General features: G+C 53.4%; 1 protein-coding gene across 7 annotated transcripts in view; it reads right to left on the bottom strand.

The window, feature by feature from the left end:
* Window positions 1-1,027: 1,027 nt before the first annotated feature.
* Window positions 1,028-22,231, bottom strand: part of PFKFB3 (6-phosphofructo-2-kinase/fructose-2,6-biphosphatase 3) — a 68,367-nt gene continuing 47,163 nt past the window's right edge. For 2 of the 7 annotated variants that reach the window (XM_033100529.1, XM_033100533.1), the window contains exons 2-16: window positions 17,751-17,876; window positions 16,681-16,777; window positions 15,913-15,979; window positions 15,285-15,359; window positions 14,875-14,931; window positions 12,523-12,647; window positions 11,849-12,056; window positions 10,971-11,117; window positions 10,735-10,839; window positions 9,674-9,803; window positions 8,955-9,017; window positions 8,764-8,828; window positions 6,861-7,034; window positions 5,276-5,298; window positions 3,191-4,191 (exon numbers count right to left, since the gene is read on the bottom strand). In XM_033100529.1, the coding sequence (XP_032956420.1) occupies window positions 4,071-4,191; window positions 5,276-5,298; window positions 6,861-7,034; window positions 8,764-8,828; window positions 8,955-9,017; window positions 9,674-9,803; window positions 10,735-10,839; window positions 10,971-11,117; window positions 11,849-12,056; window positions 12,523-12,647; window positions 14,875-14,931; window positions 15,285-15,359; window positions 15,913-15,979; window positions 16,681-16,777; window positions 17,751-17,876 (1,583 nt within the window). In that variant the 3' untranslated portion in view covers window positions 3,191-4,070. The other 5 variants (XM_033100530.1, XM_033100528.1, XM_033100532.1 and 2 more) reach the window with 5 other exon arrangements.

Genomic DNA, 22,231 nt, shown 5'->3' with positions numbered 1-22,231 from the left:
CGACAGAAATATTCTCTAAAAGCTTCTCTCAGACAAAATAAAAACAAAACCAGGAAAAGCTCTTCTCTCCACTTCCAGCTCCAGCTGTCTAAGCACCCCCCACCCACGCCCACTCTCAGCTATTTCAGAAGCTAAGAGGGGTAAGGATGTCAGGCTCAAAAGCAGGGGGCAGAAAAGGAAAGTGACCTTTGGCACCAGCTTTTAGAGATCTGTAAAAGGGTTATTTGGACAAACTGCCACTGAATCTCCAAATCATTTCTTCTGGACCTCAGGACACCCCCTTCCTACCACAGTACCTGGAGGCAACAGAGAAACGAGCAGGTGTTTAGAACCACATGTCCCAAAAGCCCTGCTTTGAACAGCCCTCCCCCCCACCCCAAAAGTTGCCACAGGCGCCACGAAGGCAAGAGAGGATATTCCCGAAGGAACCCAGCACAATGCTTGGCATATAGCAGATGCTCGATGAAAACGTGCGGAATTGAGCTGAATTCTGGGAAACCATGACAGCCTCTTGGAGGAAGCAGCCACAAGTGAGGCCTGATTTGGGCCACTGTCCCTCCCTGGGAAACGTGGGAGGTGATGAACGTCTTGCAGGAAGGAGGGTGGATGCTTGTTCTTCTCCACGCTGTCTCTTGGGGTCACTCTTGCAATGATCTGAGTGCTCACTCCCCAGTGGGTTTACTGGGGTCCCTCTGAGCTCCCCATCTCATGGGCATGCCCGACTCCCCACATTCTTTTAGAGTTCCAGCCCCTAAGGGCACAAAACCCAAACATGTAAGTTCCTAAAGAGAAGATGCAATTGTCAGGTCACACGCTCTGCCATAAAAAAGTGCAAAAGCAGGAAGCCCCAAGGGAGCCATCTCTCAGGTGCCTCGGATCCAGGCCGGAGAGCAGAGGGACCGAAGAGCTCCTTGGCAGGTGAGGCCCCGGTGCCACCCCCTCTTCCTCTTGCCGACACAGCCACACTGTCCTTCAATATCTTCAGAGGCAGAGCACAAACCTGGAAAGGTGTGTGAACTTGTGGAAAGGTGTGTGAACTTGTGGAAGGTCGCTGCTTCGCAGACAAGCAACTCCAGCTTCTTCAGGGACTTCTCTCTGCGCCTCCGGACTCACTTTCCCCGCGGCCCCCTCCCAGCACGTGCCCGAGTCCTTCCTTCGAAAGTCAACGTCCAAGATGCACAAACGAGCCTCGTGAAAGTTTTCAACATCCCAGAACCTTCAGCAACCGGGATCCAGGCGCCTTTGATTTTAGGATTCTCTCCTCCCCCCAGCTGAGAACATTCCAGACCAAGATCACAGAAATGGAACAAAACAGCACAGAGGCGCCCGATGTCCCCTCCTCAGGGCCTTCTCTCACCCCCTCCACTGCTCTGGGTCCTCACCAAGCCTTGTGGAGAGTCAGTGAGGCCACAGAGCCCGGACGGCAGGCAGTGCACGGGTGGGGTGGCTGAAGCATGGACTCTGCACACGCACATGGGAAGGCATTCTGGGGTCTCGGCCACCCCGATTCGGATGGAGGCCCAGGCTGTCTTTGACCAGCAGACCCACCCTCTTCCGGGAGACGTCGGTGGGATGGTTGGCTGCGGGTGGGTGAAGAGCCCTACCTAAGCTGCAGGAAGGAAACGGAATGGAACTGGTGGGTCTGCCTCAGTGTGTCCGGGAGGAGTCGATGCCGCTCTGGGAGCCTTTCATGTTCTGTTTCCAGGAGAAAAGAGCAGTGGGGGAGGGGAGTTACTATTACCGTTGACTCAGTCTCTAAAGCAAAAGAGGAAACCCATGCAACTGAGACGTCCCCCTCCCGCCCCGCTCCCAGGACAAAAAACACAACCCGGAAGAGCATCGGTAACCAAACGTGTACAAGTGGCCCAAGGAGGCCCCATGGACAGGTGGGGGGTGAGCCCAGAGTCACACAGGACAAGGACCTCACAGCAGAGAGGCCTGACCTCGCCTGCAGAAGGCGGGGCGGGGACAGGGGAGAGCAGGCCGCTCTGGGGCCAGAACCTAAGGAACCGTCCGAGCCCTGCGGTTGTCCTGCGGGGCACGGCAGGGACACACCGGGGCCTCTAACGTAGCGGAAGGGCTCCCCTCCCAGCTGGGCTCCAGCCGAGCCGTACACCGCAGCCCTTGGGCTCCAGATGCTAGGAACACAGGCTCAGCAGCTGGAACACAGGTGCTGCAAGCTGGCTGGACGTTGCGGGGGAGGGACCCAGACCGGGAGCCAGGCCGAGAAGGCACCGACGCTAAAGCTCTCTTCTCTTTCTAATAAAAGCAATCCCAGCCAGAAGCCTCCCCCGTAGGAAGCTGGCCAGTATCAAAACCCCCTTAAGAAATGTTTTTCCATCAGCTGGGGACAAATGATGGCTGCCGCGGAACAGCAGTGGTCTTTTTACCTAACCTCCTTAATTCACCCCTCAAAAAAAAGGGAAACAATTTTAGAAAGTGGTCTTTCCCCTCCCGAGTGTCTACACCAAGACTCTTAAAAGGGTGGCGGGAGAGTGGAACCCAGACAGACAGATATGCAAGGATCACCTCAGCCCACTCCCCTCCCACACAGAAACCCGGGCCCTGGGGCAGAAATCTCTAGAGAAGAGAATTCCAGGCTGGTTGCACTGAAGCCAGAGCCCAGATCTGAGCCTGCTCTCAGCCGGACTCAGGAGCCCCGGCGACCCAACCCTCCAACCACGAGTACATGGGACAGCCTAGCCTCTGCGAGTGGGGGTCTGCTGGGGAGGACCCCACCAACTCGTGGGGGCCGAGAGCTAGATGCTGCCGTGTCCCTCTGCAGCGGCTGGCTCCACCCCCGCCCTCAGACGTGTCACGCCCAAGGTTCCGAGCACCCGCAAATGATGGCAATGAAACAACGACACTGGGGACCGCAGGCACAGGCGATGTGCAGTCATTCACTCACGGCGCCCCCGGCTCAGGACACATGGAGGGAAAGGAGGAAGCGAGAGAGGGGACCTCGAGACAATGGTGCTGCTCTTAAAAGTCACAAGTTCTCTGGCACGGGGGGTATGAGTCACAAACTGCACAATGGCCAGTCTTCACACAGACCAAGATGCCCTGCCAGGCGGAGATGCCATGACTCAAAGGACAGAGAGGGGCATGCACCAAGCCATTTACCTTTCCAAGGTTAGTAAGGAGAAAACTTTGAGAAAATGTGACAGACAGTTCGTCTTTCAAGCATAGTGGGGGGCAAAGGAGGAAACATGTTGGAAAAGAAAAACAAAACATCTTTAGTAGTATTTTCTTTTCAGTGTGCATTTGAAATTTCAAAGACATGGATGAATCAGGAATGGTGTGTGGGCCCCGAGCACTGGTACAGCCCGCAGTGGGGGGACTGCAGGGCGCCCCATCTGACTGGGCTGTCTCACCCACTTTACTGGGAAACCATGACCCCTGGGGCCACAACCTGTAAGACCCCAGGGGCTCCCCCACTTCCTAGTCTCTTGGTGCTCCTGAGAAGCAATCCCACTGGCCTGTGCAGAAGGAACAGGACGGCATCAAAATGCCGAGGGGAGTGCAAACCAGAGCGCACTGGACGTACCCACCAGGGCACCATCTTTCCCACGGTGACAGCTATCAGCCACCAGGCACTCACTGTGTGCCAGAGATTCTGCAAGGGCTACAGTATTACAACACCTCGTAATGTTCAGATCTCCAGTGTCCAGAGGAGGAAGCTGAAGTCCTAGAATTGCACTACCTTGCCCAGAGTACCCAAGAGAGAGGGTAGAACAGCCAAGATCCAAAACCAGCTCAGTGACTTAATAACACATTTCAGGATCCACAGCCCCAGTTGTGGGCTCTTCCTCCAGGCTGGGCTGGACACTGCGACCCACAGTGGAATGGAAGTGTGAGGGTCCAGAGAACACAGTTTTGCTGAACTGGAGGGAGTCTAGCCCAAGGCGCTGTTAGCTTTGGAGAGGGGCAAGTTCAGCCTTAGAAGGTGTGGGGACGGCCCCCTCCCAGCAGGAAGACTTCTTTCCTGCCAACATCAGGCCATGGGTCAAAAGGAGCAGGACATGCACAGATGCAAAACTGTAAGGCTCCAAACTCAAAGGTGAGTTTTCTCACCAGGAGAAGTCTTGATCTGAAGCTTTCTGTGTACAACGTCTGGCTTTGGGGGGGAACGGACATAATTTTATGGACAGGCCGGCCATCAAGTAAACACACCTCAGCCACAGGAAGCAGCTGCATGGGAGAGGATGCAAGAGGTGAAAGGCCATCAGACAGCCTGAGGCAGTGCCTCACGGGCTGCAACCTCAGGTGCCCAGTCGGAGGGTGGGGGGCGGGGCACATGAACAGTATGTTAGCTGTTCCCAGAGATGGGCCCAGAGAAAGTAGGCAGCCTTCAGGACTGGGAGACCCGGTCAAGGCCTGGCTCTGCCCATGACTGGCTGGATGACAGAGGGCAAGCGACCGGCTCTTGGCCCTCATCTGATACACAGAGATAGTGACGGCCCTGCCCATGTGCTGGGCTTATTTTAAGGACCAAAGACACATTTTCTGTGAGCTACAAGCATGGCAAAATATACCTCACTACAGGTGGTGGCAGCTGATCCACACACGATGCCCAAACAGCTTCTGTTTCCCCGGAACAAGCCACACATGTAAGCTTATCAGGCTGCAGCCTGCAAACCCTGTCTGCTTCGGCACGAGTTAGTCAAGGTTAGGCCCTCTGACCAGCCAGAGGGAGCATGGGCCAGTGTGACCTGAGGGGCTGGTGAGGGGGTATTTCATGGTGGCTGTGGCTAAAACTCTGCGATACAAAGGCCTGGGGTCCCTCTGTGGTTGGGGACCACCCGAGCAGTGGAAACACTGTATTATTATCCAGTGGCCGCTCCAGCGGACACGTAACCAGAACCTTCCGCAGAGAGCTCTGCAGGAAGGAAGGTCTGGTTTGTAAGCTGCTCCAATTCTGAACAGAACTTAAACGACAGTGGTAGCAGGCACAGATCTAGCTCACCATCCTAACCCGACTCTATGAGGGAAAAACAAGATTGGTATCAACAGTGAGCCCGGAGCCCCAGAGGAGTGAAGAGGAGCCAGCTGGAGCAGGGGCAGCGTCAGGACACACAGAAAACAGCTGGACCGGGATGCATTCTTGTGTCCTTTGCTCCAAAGTCATGAATTCTCTTCTTTCTCCCCTGCCCATCTTCCTCTTTCAGATTTTGCAACTGTCATTATCCTCAACACTTTAACAGACAGGAAGCCAAACTGGCAAATGAGGAGAAAGAGGTGTGAGCAGCAAAACTATTCAGAGAAAAATACTTACAAACAGGCTTTCCCTAGCAAAGGCTGCAGAGAGAAAAGGTTGAGAGAGAGAGAGAGAGAGAGAGAGAGAGAGAGAGAGAGAGAGGTCAGTAGAGGGACAGGGGACAGGGCCCGAGTCATCTGAAACCAAGACATCCTCTGCTGTGACCCTCCCAGCCTGGCCCAGCCAACAGCTTCCAGACTCCCTGAGGATTTGGCTCGGCAACCCTGAAGGTCCGTCCTGTCAATGTCAGGGGCAGCCCCAGCCATGTCTCCTCCGTAACCCGGGGCAGTACAGCCCCACACACCACTCAGCCCGACCCAGGCCAGTTCCCCCAAGTGACAGCAGTTTCTAAACATCCAACTATGACCCCAGTTTACACCAAAGCAGAATGCTGCAGATATACCACTTCAGTTCTCAGTTTTCATTTAAAAAATGAAATTTTAGACCTGAAAGGAGTAGTAATTAGACATCTCTAAGTCCCATCTTCTCACTGTAAGAGATAAGGAGACTGAAGGCCAGGGAGGAGTGTAACCTGACAATAAAATCCTACAGTTAGTGCTGAGGGCAGACACTACCATGCTCGATGCTCAGCACTGCTCCCTCATTGGATCTGCTACTCGCCCATTCCACAGATGAGAAAACTGAGGCCTGAAGAGGTTCAACGATCTGCCTGGGGCCACACAGCACATTTCTAGACATCACAAGACTTAAATGAGCTTCGGGGAAAACATAGGAAGAGTTTGGAGGCCTCAACCCCAAGCTCAAAAACCAATCCAATTAAAAATTTAGCCAGGCCTGGTGGGTGGAGGTGGGGGGAGACCCCTGGGTGGGACCCAAATTTGTACCCAGAGATTTTCTTGGCTGTCCTTGAGGGGGAAAAAAATCGTTTTCTGAACACCAATCTGAATGCTTAAAAGCCAAGATCTTTCAGCCTTTAATCTTCATAGCAAATAAAGTAAGTGAAATATAGTTGTTTTTTTGTTTTTTTGGTGTTTTTTTGTTTGTTTGTTTGTTTGTTTTACTACCTGCTGAAGTAACTTTGCTATGTGAGAAAGTGGCTATTTCCAGGCCATCCAGCCCTGTGAGCCAGGAGGCCTAAGTTGTCACAAGGCCCTGCAGGCTCTGGGTGAGGACATTCTCCAAGGGCCTCCTCCGACCACAGCTCTTCTACAGTGGGGAGCCCTGGCAAGGGAGGAAGTAAGGAAACACACTCAGCTGTGGGCCTGGGACAGAAAAGATGTCCTCAGGGCACATGGAAGGAAAGAGCTCAGAGCTGCATAGAGACTTCTGAACTAGGGGTTGCCTTCAACTTTGTTTTAGGAAAACCTATCCATGAACGGGAATGAGACACAGACACTTTGCCGTTTTGTCTGCTCCACCCTGTTCTGCCCAGTGAACATGGCCTCCCCAAGGAAGCAGGCATGCACACTCACAGCCCTGGTCAGGAAGGTGTCACAAACATCAGCGGCTGTCCCCATGCTCTCCCCCTCCACGACCCACACGCAGGCCTGAGCCTGAGGCCACAGCTGCACCCACCGGTGTGCCCTCCTCCCCACCCAGACACGAGACACGACCGCGAGGAAGGAAAAGGCGGGTAACGCACTTGTCCGGGCAGCTGCGAGGGCACCTCCGGGGGCAGGCAGTTGGGCAGGGCAGCGGAGGTAGAGGCCACATGCTCCTCAAAGCTGTTGATGCGAGGCTTTTTGGTGGGCTCAGGGCTGGCTAGTGGGGTGACACTATTGCGTCTCATGAGTGGGTTAGGTCCCTTCTTTGCATCCTAAGCGAGACAAAGACAAAAGAGAGAAGGCGACAGTTACAAGGAGAAGGGAGATAAATAAGGCCCCCAAATCAACACCAAACAAAAATACGTTTCTCTGCTTCTGGAATGTACTGACATGACAAGACTGACCACAGTGAATGGACCTGGGACCATGGGGTTGCTGTTTCGTCCTGTGTCTCCCAGGCAGCGAAAATCAAGGGATGCTCTCCTCTCAAGCCCCTTTCCGGGATCATTCCAAGACACCCACTAGGACAAACACTGACATTTGCAAAGCAGGTGAGGGAGGAACAGCAGGAGCAGTCATTCGATTATAGCAGATAATGAGGTGGGAGAAAAGAACCTTGCTGCCAGCCTCCAAGGAGGGGAGTGGTGAGGAGAGAGTCCTGGGCGTGTGGCTCAGGGAACCACTGAGGGGAAAAGACAGCAGGAGGGTGGGGGGAGAAGGTGCTGCTGCTGGACTCCCTCCTGCTGACCACGAGCCAGGATCTGCAGAGTGGACATGGAACCACTCCTGCACCCTGCAACTGTATCCCAGCTTCAGACAGGAAAGGCAGGCTTCCAAGGGGCCAGGAGACCAAAGACACAGAAGACCTGAGGGAGGCAGAACCAGCTGGCTAGGGCCAAACACCAGCCTTCCAATCAACTGGCAACGTGACTAGAGCGATGGCATCTGAAGAGCCCTCCAGCTGTCACTCTGCAGCTCGTGACCCAGGCGCCGGAGTTGAGGTCTGTCTCTACCGAGACCCTGGCCTGGTCCTGCACAGTAAAGTGTTCACAGACCATCGGAGCCCAGTTTGGCCCAACCCCCCTGCTGAGTGTCCGGCTGGGAGGCTGGTCGTCACCGAGCCACAGGAAATGCATCATCCGCTACCCACACACATTCAGAAGGGGGCTGGCTGTCACAGAGGGACGCCGTCCCCCTGCGTGCCAGTCACCCAGCCAGGCAACTGCTGCTGGAAGCCGGATTTTAATGCCAAAATCTCCTGGCCAAGCTCCCTGGGAATAGGAAAGTCTCCTGTGCAGACAGGAGTGTCACTCAGTGTAAAAGCCACTATCGGTCTGCTACTGGCAAAGCATTGGGTTTCGACACTCGGTACAAAGTAAATTCCAACTTTCCTTCACAACATACACCTGGGCAGAAATCTGCTGTGCCCTGGGACACACAACCAGGCTGACCCCCAGATCTCAGACATCCCCAGGTGCCCCGAAGAAACCCCATCGCCATCCCTTGTGTTTCTCATTTCCAAATCGTATGTTTTCCCCAGTCCCACTTCCTTCTTCTCTATTATGGTCTTCTTGGTAATTCTGTACCCAGGTGCGCAGAGGTGAGTGAGCAGATTTGCTGACCCTATTTTAACCAGTCACTCAGGAATTTGAAAGTAGTTTTAGCTGCCCCAGAGGAAAAGGCAACAAAAACTGTGCTGTGGGTACGTTTAAAAGCACCCTGTGTCTTCTTTAATACTTACTTCTCGGGTCAAGTGGAGACGGGGAAGAAAGCACAGAAAGAGAGAGAAAAGAGAAGATGTCAAGAGGACACAAGAAAGACAGGGTAGGAACCCATAGATACTGAGGAAAGGGAGAGAGAAAGACACCCAGGCCCTCGCAGTTCCAACAAACTATGCGAGAACCTACTGAAAGACACAGGTCAGCATTTACGCATCGTGGGGACTTCCCTGCATTGGTCCTGTCCCTCGACGGATCTCAGGATGGGGGCGCTCACACTCACCTCTGACCTCTCCCGGTGTGTGTTCACTGACTCCACATTCAGGCAGATGGATTCTACACGGCAACCTGGGTGAGGGGGGCAGAGAGATTGGCTTCTGGTTAAAGAGGATGTGCCGCCTACAGCCCCACAGCCACCAGCAGCCAGCATCCCAGGGCAGCAGGTCTCGGCAGAAGCTGTGTGATCACACTCACCATAAGCGACAGGTGTCAGTTTGAGGACGGTGTGAAGGGGGCATTTCAGGTAAGGCATCTCCTCTGCAAAGAACAGAAAGGGCCACATGATTAGATATGAGACTTGAGGACAGACATTCACAAACCCCCAGTGCGAGGTCTGCCACGTCGGCACCCTCAGAGGCCTGGCCCAGACAGGGGCGTCTCCCCTGGCCCCTCACCCCTCACACAGGTCCTCACGCAAGGCAGACAGCCCTAGAGAAGACACCTAGCCCAAAGAATTAGATCAAACCCAATCCCAAACCCACCCTCACACAACGAGTTAGAGTTAAAAAAAGTCATTCCCCCAACAACTTAAGTGTGTCAGGATTCGGCTGAACCTCAGGCAGACACAGACTTAAACATTAAAAGTTAGAGTTTTCTGCGCTGTTTGTTCCTTAGAGGTGGGCTGAAGCCCCTCCGCACCAAGCCCCAAGCCCCTGAGGCGGGCGTGGACGAGCTTTCCGGAGCCTGTTTCACACGCTCAGGCCCGCCGTGCATGAGGCGGTGCTCTGAAGTCTCCCAGGGCCAAAAGGAAGGATGGGCCCGGACGGCCCTCAGCAGCACCACCGACGTGTGCAGGCTGGGTGAGCTACCCCAAACTCAGAGACCAGTTTCTCTCCCTCCTTTCAGGGGCCGCACCGGGCTCCCATTCCCCACCCTGCCCATCCCTGCCAGGAAGCTTCAGAGGACAGTGGCACCTGCACTCTTATCCAGGAAATAAGCCAAGAGGCAACGCAGGACAGCCTGGTGGCAGATAACCAGCACATTCTCCTGACGCTCCAGCTCCATGATGACCGGCTCCAGGCGCTGGACGAGGTCCTGGTAAGACTGCAAGACAGAGGTACAGGGTGCTGTGCTGCAGCAGAAGCACGGGGGGTGGTGAGGTGGGGGGCTGGTGGTGGTGGTGGTGGTGGTGATGGCTGGGGATGTTGCCTACTTGGCCACCCCGATTGTGAACCAGAGGACACACAGTCAATGGATCAGCCAACACCCCAGGTGTCAGTGCTGCAGCCCCTATGGGTCCTAGAGACCCACCTCAACTGGCGTCCTAGGAAAGGGAAGTGTGTGGAGAAGCAATCCTCTGAGAGGACATAAGCCTGTGTCCTCCCTCTATCTCACTGCTCCTTCCCCTTCCTAACCCTCTACACGACACAAGGGAGTGATGAACTGACACACGCTGCAACGTGGATGAACCTTGAAAGCGTTCAACTATGACAGCAGCCAAACACAGAAGACTGCATACTGCCTGAGTCCATGTATAGGAAACGTCCAGAACAGGCAACTCCAGAGACAGAAAGTAGCTCCGTGGTTGTCCGCAGCCGGAGGTACGGGGAATCAGGACCACTGCTAACAGGCTGGAGTTTCTTTTTGGAGTGATGGAATGTTCTAGAATTAGTGGTGATGGTTGCATAGTATTGTGAATATACTAAAAACCACTGAATTGTATACTTTAAATGGTTAAAACAGTGAATTTTGTATGATGTGAATTTTATCTCAAGAAAAAGAAATTGAAGAAGAAGAGGTAGGCTTGTGACTTTTACGACCACCAAGGCTCCCACTCACACCGGTCCCTCTGCTGCCCATCCCCCACTTCCTTCTCTGACTAACCAGGTCCCAGCAGCCCTCTCTTGGTCTAGTCCGACTCCCTGGCCTCTGAAGGCCTGGTGTGAGCTTCTCCATGCACAGCACACACCAGCTACATGGGAGCACCATTCGCTGCATGAACAAGGTGGCGGGGGGGCAGCTCCAGAACACATACCTCCCCAGTGGGGTACCGGTAGTAGTACTTGTCCTGCTCCCGCAGGGCGTACTCCTCAGGGTAGGTGTCCCTGATCTCCTCGTAGGTCATCTCCTCACAGACACCCTGGAGGAAACACCCAGAGGTCACGGGAGGGAACATGCCCTAAGCGGCCACCTGGGTGGTCCCAGCGTGATTCCCAGCAGGCGGTGGGAGGGGAAGGGCCGCCCTGCCCTCGGGCTACACCCTGGACTCACGGCATCGATCTCGTTGAGCGCCTTCCACTGCTCGTAGGGGAGCTGAAGGGCCTCTGCCGTCTGGATGGTGCTCTTCAGCTGGCTGGTCCATACCTTCAGGTCCTTCAGGTTCTGCTCGTCCACAAACTTGCTCAGGGCGTTGGCAAACTGAGGGCAGGGACGAGAGAGACACACACTGCATTCTAGGCTCCGGTGCCCCAGGGGTGCAGTGCAGGGCTCCTCCTGCTCCGTGTTAGGAACGGTCGCTAAGTTGTCATTAGAATGATGAGGAGGACCCCCCCACACACACCCTCCCAGCAGCCCCGCAGCCCCTCCTTTCCCATCACACGTGCACACACACACTGACACACAGGGAGACATAAACGCACACAGGAGCGCACACACACACACACACACACACACACAGAGACACATACAGAGACATGCAAGGAGGGAGACATACATACCAGGAGTGCCAAAATAAAGTATACAAGTGGACACTTTGGTCAGCGTTGCTCAAGCAGTAGTTCGCCATAATCAGAAGTGTCTGGACGCTGATGGTAACCACTTTGAGCACCTCTTGTAATTGCAGAAGTCAAATATGACTTGTATTCATCTTTTGTTATCAGTATATATTGAGTATTACAATTTTAATACAGATTTTTCCTTTCTTAAAACGTGTATACATTTTTTGGCACCCTCTCTATATAGACACACATATAAAAACTCACACTTATACACAGAAACACACACATATGTACACAGGCAGGGATTTACAGACACACAGTGACACACAGAGACACACATACAGAGAAAGACTCACACACACACACACACACACACACACACACACACACACACACACACACGGCTCCCCGCCTGCCCCGCTCCCCTCCTACCTTCCTGCCCCTGCCGGACAGGCCTGAGTCCCCGCCGATCTTGCCCTGCAGGTTGTGCTCGCTCTCGCCGTGCCGACACAGGTAGATGGTGCGGGGCTGCACGTGGATGTTCATCAGGTAGTACACGATGCGGCTCTGAATGTGGTCCTGGACTCTGTTCACCAGGAACCGCCGGCCCACGTCGATCACCTTGATCAGGGACAGGTCCCTGCACAGAAGGCGCCCGGTTGGTCAGAAGCCTCGGCCAGCACAGCACTGCCAGGCTGGGCCACATCCCCTGCTGGCAGCTGCAGAGAGCGGCCCCACAGGACCAACACGTCGGGGTGTACACTCCCCGAGGCACAGACTGAATCTCTTCTCTGAGAGTCCGGGAGTGATTACGTAAGACGCGCAACACCGTGTGTGGCTGAGAGGCTGTGGCCTCACAGAAGAGGGGAAGAGAAACAACAGAATGCAAAAGAAAACAGAGGCAATGTCCACTGGACAGCAGCATGACTGGGCTCAAACAGTCACTTTCCACACTTCTACTTGGTTACTGTCTGACAGTTACACTGAATGGGTGATGGAGGAATTTTTGAAAAAGACATTTGAAAAGAGAGTTTGTGGACGTATCCAGGAGCAGATGCTTTGTGGGAACATGGAGAAACATGAAAAGCCCTCAAGTAGGTGATTACCTGTCACATTTATCGGGGTCGAGGGGCTGATAGCTGGCTTCATAGCAGTTGATTCTCTTCATGAAGTCGTCCATAGCTTCTGCTGAGTTGCAGTCTCTGTAATCCGGGCTGGAGATCTTCACTTCCTGTAACACCACAAAGGAGTAGCTGATGAATGGTGCTGGCAGGCTTTCTGCTTAGCGGAAGCAGGATTTGGGGCTGGCAAACGGGGAAAGCACAGACAGGCTCGGGATAATGATGATCCGACCAGCGTGGAAGAGAAAAAAGAAATACACTGGGGTCGAGTCCTAATGTCATGATGACTCGGGGAGGGGACCACGTGGAGAGCATCACGGCCTGAAAGGATGCAGACAGGAAACCCACGCGGGTTCTCATGAACGCCTCTGAATGGGTCACAATTAGGGATCAATCCGGTCGCCCCCAGACAGCCCACCCCTCAAGTCAACCAAGTTCCGCGTCAGCCTCTGCAATGGTCCCCAAGGGCAGGTTGTCGCTTAGTAAAGGTGCACTGGAGACTTGCTGGTGATGTCCCTGGCCCTGTGTGGCAGGCAGGATTCTTCCTCCAGCACCCACAGACGGGGCAGCACACACTTGATTAACACTTCTGATTAACGCTTCTCCACCTGGACCCCATACCCAGTCTCTTCCAAGGTTTGCTCTCTTAGGAAGGAGATGCCAGAGGATCGACCCTCGGGCCTGCCATTGCCTATAACTGAACAACAGGTCTGGTGAATTTTAGGGAAACTCTGAATTTTTTAAGGCATGTGTTCTTTTCCTCCTCAGCAGCTACCACTGCCATGACAAAGAGGCAGCTATCTTCAAAAATCCAAGTTCAATGGGGAGTTATTGTTTCATGGTGCAGAGCTTCATTCTGGGAAGATGAAAAAGTTCCGGTAGATGGATGGTGGTGATGGTGGCACCACCGTGTGAATGTGCTTGGTGCCACGGGACTAAGCACTGAAAAGCAAGTCCTTTCCTCCTTAGTAGAACCACTCACCTAAAGAGCATAGTGGAAAGGCCTCAGCTATAAAGTTGCTTTGAGGCTTAATCGGTGAAAGAGACCTCTGAACGCGGAGGGTCAGGCAAGTGACTGACTGTGTTATCAAACGGTAAATTCCTGGGCAAGCATGTGGGACTGCTCACTGGGGAAAAGCAATTTTGCAGCTGCTATTCCCTTTACTACCAAGTGGAACAAGTAGAACCCAACCAAAGAAACACAGCCAAACCCTTTGTTTAGGTTACAGCAACGTCTGTTTCCTCAGCTTTTGAGCCTCTTCCTTTGGACCTGCTGAAACTAATCTGGACTGATTTCCCACAATTTGAATAGCCCTTCCTGAAATATGAACTCATTTCTTAGAAATGCTTGTAAATACTCCCACTGCCTTGCAGAAAAGGCCCACTACCAGAAGCTAAGGAGCGCTCGGCATCCCTTTAAAAAGACGCATACTCCTATGGAGCCATTCTGCTGTGTTCCCGCGAGAGGTCTCACACCTGCGCTCTTTATAGCTACGGCTTATTCTGATGTATTTAAGTTGGATAGAAAATTATCTGCAACATGAGAAGGTGACTTGTGGTAAAGGCTTTACAGTAACCCTTTCTATTTGTGATATATTGCTATCAAGTGATAAAATTTAAGAAATTCATTAAATTAAGCTGCCAATTACCCTCAATTTATCCAGACACCTCCCCTTGGCACAGGAGGAGGAGGGTGGGTATGTTGTAGACGCCGCCGCAGGAAGATAGTTTTACCACCTGCGTGGTTCCCAGACGCGGGAATTCTGCCTTTAGTCTGCTGAGTCCTATGGCCTTTGTCAATACATAGCCATTCTTGCCGACCAGGGCCCTCAGTAGCAAAAGGGACCAGCCTGCTGCCTCCTTTTCCATCTAGAAAAGTGAGCTGCTCTTTGCACAAGGAGCCCCATCACCGCCCAGGCGCCGAGCTACTGCCATCCACAGAAACTGTCCCTGTACCCGCACTTTACCTCTCATGTCCCACAAAGACTGCTTTCTGCTGACTGTCTGAAAGGGCCCCGGGTAAAACCAGGCCAGGTCACAGACAATGCTTCTAGGTTAAATACCGTGTTTCCTCGAAAATAAGACTGGGTCTTATATTAATTTTTGCTCCAAAACATGCGTATGTTCAGGGGACGTCCCCTGAAAAATCATGCTAGTGCTTATTTTCCGGTGAGGTCTTATGTTCGGGGAAACACGCTACCACTCTACCCTTCTGACCTCCTGGATCCCACCTCTCAGACAAAATCAACAGCATAGAGAGAGGACCAGTTCGCTCTCAGGGCCTAGTTACTTCTCCAGGCCTTGCACCACAAGACCGGGGGTCCTGCAGTGTCTTACCATGATGTTGGAGGCTACAACTGTGGGGTCATCACACACAGACTCGATGAAAAACACCTGGGAGGACGAGAGACAGAAATATTAGAAAACAACAAATGTGGTAACACGAAGGGCCAACTTTGGTATCACGGTGATGTTATCGCCACATCTCAGGAGGAAGGACACCACTCACAAATCTCCAAAACATGAAAAAAGAACCATCCACTCCATCCCAAGTCCATCCTTCCCCAGAGGAGAGATGCTTCGCCCTCCGCAGTCAGGGTAACCCCTAAGAGCCCCACCAGGGAGGCCCTATCTGTACATAGCGCAGCGAGGGCCATGGGAGGTGAAGGACCAAGTACAAACAATCCATGCCTGAGGGTTTCCCTTTCTCATGAGTACTCCAGGGCAAGGCAAGAAGTCTGGCTCACCTTGAAATCATTTTCTTTGGCAAAATGAAGGATCATGTGTCTCCTCTCTCTAGTAGTATTGGTGGCATCGAAAACCTGATAGGGAGAAAGAAGGGCAGAGAAGAGAACCCAAACTCGAGTTTAACAGTATTTGCCAAAACACCAAGTAGGTCAGGCTGGGTCACTTCCAAAAATGAAGTTCCGGGCGAGCCTGCGCCCTGCCCACGGCTGTCCCCCTCCCTACCACCACCACCTCCAGCACTCAGGGATGAAAAGGGAGGGGTGAGAATACTCCTTAAAGCAAATGAACAACAGTAACACGCAGGGGAGGGTAACAAGAGAAGGCTGCTGGCTCCACGGCTACAGCCTCCCCGGGTCCAGCCGGCCTTGAAGGGTGGTGCCAACTGCACACAGAGGAGGGGCGCGCAGAGCACATCGGCTGGCTGTGCCCCCGCCGAGCCTTCCTGGGTCCCTTGCTGCTCTAGCCACCCGCTTCCGCCAACTCTAAGGCCAGAGGCACTTGTCCCTACGTGAGGTGTCCTCACAATGGCTCTCAGCACTGCTTGGGCCAGTGTCTCCATGTCACTCTGTCCGGGGTACCATCCCACTATGGGATTGGAGATGGAGCCAGCGTATCCCTGAGACTTACTGAAATCTGGCCCCCTTCCTTCGTCAGGTAACTTTTGACGTCTCTCAAGGCGGCTAGAGCACACTGCCTGCAACACACAGAAAGAGCACACGCATCAGCGCTGGCCCATCCGACGGGAGAAGCCCAGCAACCCCCACTCCTCCAAATGAGCAGAGGGACTGGCGATTCTATTGCCAAAGGGCTCAGGCTGGCCAGGGCTGCCAGGCCAGACCCCACAGGCCCAGAGGTTCCCGGTCGAAGCCTGCGTGGAGGGCTGCAGGCTCCCTCTAAAGGGCTGCTCCTGCCTGGCTGCACACTGAAATCCCCCTGGGAGTTTCTGAGAACCCGAGTCCTGACATAGAGTCTCACTGATCTGGTCTGGGGTCGGCCTGGCATCAGGAACTTTCCAAACTCCTAGGCATTTCTAACGTGCAGCCAGGGCTGAACACCATTGGGTTTGGGTTTCATGATCCCCTTGGGCTTAAAAGAAAATCCTGTTCAGTGGAAGCAGCTGATTTTCCACGAAAACAATTTTGTTCATTCTTAATAATGAGCCGTTGTTGTTGATCTGTATCCCATCAGCCGGGCTAGACCACCTAGGAGCAGATGAAAGCAGCGAGTCTCCGAGAAACCAGGACACTCCTCCACATGCACACAGCGGTGGGGCCAGACCTGACGGCCACCAGCGGAGAGCCACACCACAGCCAGCTGCCCTTTCTCTTACAGAACCTGGCTTTCCAAAGCCAAGCAAACCCACACCCAAGGCCACCACGGCAGCTCGGGCCTTACTTGCGGACTCTCATGGCCTCCTCATTGTCCGGGCGAAAGAAGTTGTAGGAACTGTACTGCTTCACGGCCTCCCGGCGGTACTCCCCGACATTAAACACTGCAGACGGAAGAGAGAGGACACTTAGCTGGCCCCCAGGAAGAAGAGGCCACTTGCAGCTGGGAACACTCCAAACAAGGAAACCAAGCCCCTGCCCCCACCACACACACACACACACACACACACACACACACGATTCTGCTAAGACAAGGAAACCAGAAAGAGGACCTCCTCGTGTCGCATGCTATCATCGGCCCAGAAGGCAGCCCAGCTGCCCTGGACCAAACACAGCGCACAGCCACCTGCTTTCCCGCAGGTTGTCTCCCACAGCCAGTCTCCCGTCCAGCCTCACGAGGTCAGGGACTGGAGGCTGACACTGCGAGCACAGGTGGCTGTCACACGTCTAGTGAACGATGGCGCCCAGGAGAGGGTGGGACTGCACACCGCTGCCAGGTCCCAATTGGCCATTCTGCGGACGCAGCAGCCCACGCCCCCGGGAAGCACTGGATATTCATGGCCATCACCTGTATGAAGCACCGCAGTGGGCGCTGTGGGGGACAGCAAGTGTAAAACTGAGTCCCTGTCCTTAAGACATTTCTCATACAGTTGGAAAGATCGGGCAAAGATTCATAAGCATAGAATCAGCGGTATGGAACACTTTAGTCAGTAGGCAAATGTCACCACAAAGTGCTATGGGAATTAAAAGGGAAAAAAATCAGCATAGACTGCGGTGGCCAGAGAAAGCTTCTGGAAGGAGGTGAGGGCTGAGCTGGGTGGGTTCTGGAGCAGTGGGAATAACAGAGTGACCAGGGAGAAATGATCCCGACACAAAGTAAGGGTTTGTATAGAGCGCGGTGGGTGACGCAGCTGTAAAGGATCCCACCCCCCTCCCAGTACAGGGGACCGACCAGCCCGAGAGCGGCACTGCATCTGGAGGGCCATTTTTGTGGTTTGCTTTTTGTTTGGGGGGGAGGGGTGGGGAGCAGGATCGCAGCACATAGTGTGACTACCCGGCCTTGGGACACAGCCTCACCTTTGGTGGGGACACCGATCCAGTTGAGGTAGCGAGTCAGCTTCTTGGAGATGTAGGTCTTACCCCGGGCTGGCAGGCCCACCATCACGATCACGGTCGGGGAGTTGGTCAGCTTCGGCCCACAGGCTGGGAAGAACAAAGAAAGATGCCATCAGTGAAGCAACTCACGGGACGGACCAAGTCATGTGCCCCACAACAAACCAAAACTTCCCACAGAAATGCCTTTCATTCCCAGCTCAAAGCCCCCAGCGTTTTACAATCCAGTGGGACCAGGGCCCCCTGGTGGCCAGAGCCCCTCGGTCACACCACACAGCTCCATCTTGCTTCTCAGGTGATGCAAGGCAGGGACCTTCCCAGCCCCCAATTCCCAGCCTGACAGGGAGGGCCCTACAGCCAGCTGAGAAGCCCATTACTGACCCTAACCCCAGAGCAGAAGGTACTCCTGGGGGTGTAAGGAAGAGACCCCCCCAACACCAAGTATGATGAGGTCAACATAAGGAGATGTGTTTCCAAATGCAATATGTAAATCAAGGTGGCAGGTAGGAGTGGGAAATGGGGAGCAGGGCCCCCCCAACCAAAATACAGAGAGAAGCCAATCATCAATTTCCCAGTCTCCACACGGCAGGTCTACTTGAGCTTCCTAAAAAAAAAAAAAAAAAATGCCTATTTTTTTTTTTTTTTTTTTAAAGAAGGCAATTTTAAAAAGCAATAATCTATTAAGTGAAAGTATGTCAGGGACCCAGAGTGCTGCCCTCCCCCTAAAGGATGACAGATAAATTCCTTTGTCCCTGAGACCCTCCCTGCCCATTGCCAAGTTCTGACTGGTGCCAGGTCCCTGTTGAAGGAATGGCAGGTCACAAGGTCCTAGATGCTCCAGGTGCCTAAGCCTCAGGCAGGGAAACCCAGAAGGTCCTGCCTGTGAATCTCCTGGCTTCGCTGCTGAACGACTGTCCCATGTCCCTTGGAATCTCAATAAGACAAAACACCCGGGAGAGAGATTTTTCACTGTTTTAAGAAAGCAGCAAGGAGCCCTGTTCTGGACATTTAAGGCTCAGTATTTCCTTGGCGGGCGTCTTGCCCCTGAGACTCTCGGGTGATCCAGCATCCTGGTGATGAGTACTCAAGAGCCAGGGGTTGCCTGCCGGGAGCAAGACACTGGCCACCTGCCCACACCAGTGCTGCCCGGCACTCATTGGCCGCCACGGTCAGCCCAGCTTTCCTCATCAGCCACGCAGCTTGCTTCCTGGGCACCCGTCACATGGGTACAGGCAAAGCTATTCAGGTTGCACCCCAAATCTAGGCAGACATCAGGTTTAGACAGGAGCCCTGTCTCTCTCTAATAGGCAAGTGCCGCATGGGGGAGGAGGGACAGCCACCAGGCCCCTGACAGGCACAGGCTTGAAGAAGACGCCTCCTCATAAGCTGAATGTGCCCCCTCACAGTCATGCTCGGTCTGGTGACTAAACTGAGGTCAGGTGTCCAAACGCTCACCACGGTCCTCTAGGACCTGCCCCCCGGACCTGTAGGCTGGGGCTAGGAGGAAGCAAGCACCGCATACAGGGGCGGTTTCGTTCCTGTTTTTAGACCATCAGTGACCTTCTCCGTGCAGAATGAGGAGGAGGAGGAGGAGAGAGAGCAAGGCATCAGGAGGCCAGGAGACATTCAGGAGCCACACAAGCCCTGGGCGAGGATCCCCCAGCTCCCAGTGGCCGGGAACAAACAAGTCCCTAGAAATACCTAGAGGCACTTCCCTACTCCCCGTGCACACAAGCGGAGACTCAAGCAAAGACTCACCAGTGTGCATTCTTGAGTCCTAAGGGGCAAGCAGATAAAGGTGACCGCCTCGCCCAAAACCAAGGGGGACATAAGTAAGACACACCTTACTGTATATGCATTGTGGCAGCTGCAGGCGACACAGGAGGAAAGAGTTGTCACTTTGTGCCCCAAAAAACAATTCTCACTCTACTAACCCTTCTTCTAAACCATTGGTATTCCCTGCTCGTATCTGATGTCCCCACCAAGTGCATCCAAACATGCACAGACATACTCTCTCTGTCCCTCTCTCTTCCCTCCGGGCTGGGCACACCCACAGATAAGCAAGCCACGGACTTGGAGAGAGAAGCTGACTGACTTATCAAATCAGGTTTTAGTGGCACTATCCCCTACTCATATGCACACATCTCCAAATCTCTGGCAGTAGCCGCTTAGGGAGGAAAAAACCATGAAGACACGGCAGAGTAAACATCTTAAACCAAAAGCTCAGGTTGAATCTCAGACCTAAATAAACCATCAGTCCCTCATCTGGCAAAGCAGAAGTCATTCTTCCCACTCCTTTGGCTTCTTGTGTAAGATTCAAAGGAGCTGCCACAAAGGCTTTTGATGAAACCTGAGTCTTACTCTCCTTCATGCCTCCCGTCTCTTTTTTAAAGTCACAGCACATCTCAAGTGTCTTCATGGTCCTATAATCATTTACCCCTCCCTCCATTCCCCCAGACCCTCCAGTGTCTTCTTCTCTGTGGAGCTTTTTATTTTTATTTTATTTTATTCCCCTTCTTCCGCCTCTCCCCGCCCCCCACTCCGGTTCAAGCCGTTGTTTCTCAGTCTAGTTGTGTAGGACACAGCTCCCTGGCCCAGGCTGGGATTATTGCCTGCCCCTCCCCACGCAGTCAGTCAGTCGCAGCTCTTACCGGCTGCCGGCAACCAGCTCACAGCAGCCCAGCTCCAGGGAGAGCCGTTGTTCACAATCTTAGCTGTAGAGGGCGCAGCTCACTGGTCCATGTAGGAACCGAACAGGCGACCTTGGGTGACCTCGGCTTTAGGAGCACAGTGCTGAGCCACTGGGGGGGGGGGGGCCCTTTTTATTTTTTAACCCATGGAAAAGAGAGTCCCCTCCCACCTCTCATACCATTGTCCCTGGGGCTCTGCCTTCTTTCCCACCAGCACAGGGAGCAGGGAAGGTAAGTATGGAGTTTAACACAGGATTTCCCAAAAAGTACGTAGTACTTGTGTGTTTCACGTCCTCTTATACAAATGTTTAATACTTTAACTTCTTTTTGACAAAAAAGTTTTATACTCAGATGTATTTAGATGTCAACATAAATGTGTACGTGGTGATACAGAAATGGTGACTATATTAAAGGGGCAAAGAAACAGTTGTTTAAAGACTGCTGGGTGAACAGACTATAATCACCTGGATCGCAGTTTGGGGGGACGCTCAGGGTAGACGTGTCATCCGTGGTGAAGGCCATCCCTTGAATAAGAGCTCTGGGAGCTCACCCCCAACTCTCTAATGTCATTACCATCACTCACTCAAGGGCCCTGTGAGCACTGACTATGCGCACACAACACACAAGCATACAAACGCACAGGGTCATTTCAGAGCGTGAGAATGCTCTGAGAGCAGAGCAGACGTCCCTGGAAAGAGCACTGGCACCAGGGCCAGGGTGGCTGTGGGGGCGGTTGGAACGGGGCAGCCAGGGTCAGCGTCATCGCTGAGTAGCACCTGAGCTGAGACAGGTCCGTCCACAGCCAGCCACACTGTTTTACTAGCACGCATGCATACTGCCTGCACGGGTCAGTTCCTTGATGTAAGTGGATGCAGAAAAGCAAATGATAACCAGGAGGCCAGCACGCGAGTGCGGTGAGCGACACCTATGGTGACCTGAGCAGCCAATCCTGAAAATGGTCCGATAGATGGGGCAGAGGCTGCAATTCCAATTCCAGTTCCGGCCCTACAACCAGGTTAAGCTGCTAACCTCTCTGACAATGGGCAACGCACTGACACAAGCAGGCACTCGGCAGCTGTCCTCACCCCCCATACCGACACCCACCACTCATGCTCAGAAAATAAAATAAGCTGTCGGAAGACACTATGCTGCTGCTCCCATCCCTCCAGCAAGCTTTCTTCTACCCAGGAGAGCTCCAAAATGAGAGCTCCTCAAAAAGATGCCAACTCATTCATGCTCTTTTCTACAAGTGGGTAAGTTAATGCTTTAGTGACAAGTCCCAGGGGAACAAATGGATGCAGACGGTCAGTCCCCAGCGTGACCTGATGGAATTTTGACGGCCATAACCACCGAGACCGACTCCCACCAGGCAAGGGCAAGCCGAACACTGCACAGAAGGACCCGCTGTGACCCTGCAGCTTTACCACCACCTAAGAAGGGCTCTCTGGAAAACCACTGCATGCCCTTGGCCCTGGGGGAACGAAAGGCAGGCCCAGAAAGCTATGGCAAACACTTCACTATTGTCCACTGGACATAAACCCTCTCTTGGGATCACATCAGCCCAAAGAGTCTGCTAAGCTAATGTTAAGAACTAACATCCATCTACTTTGTTTGTTCGTGTTCTGTTCTTTAGATTCCACATATAAGTGAGATCATATGGTCTTTGTCTCTCTCAGCCTAACTTATTTCACTTAACATAATACCCTCTAGGGCCATCCATGTTGTCGCAAATGGTAAAATTTCATCCTTTTTTAC

This window comes from Rhinolophus ferrumequinum (genome assembly GCF_004115265.2).
Source record: "Rhinolophus ferrumequinum isolate MPI-CBG mRhiFer1 chromosome 5 unlocalized genomic scaffold, mRhiFer1_v1.p scaffold_110_arrow_ctg1, whole genome shotgun sequence".
NCBI lineage: Eukaryota > Metazoa > Chordata > Mammalia > Chiroptera > Rhinolophidae > Rhinolophus > Rhinolophus ferrumequinum.
This window is presented reverse-complemented; position numbering and strand designations above follow the sequence as displayed.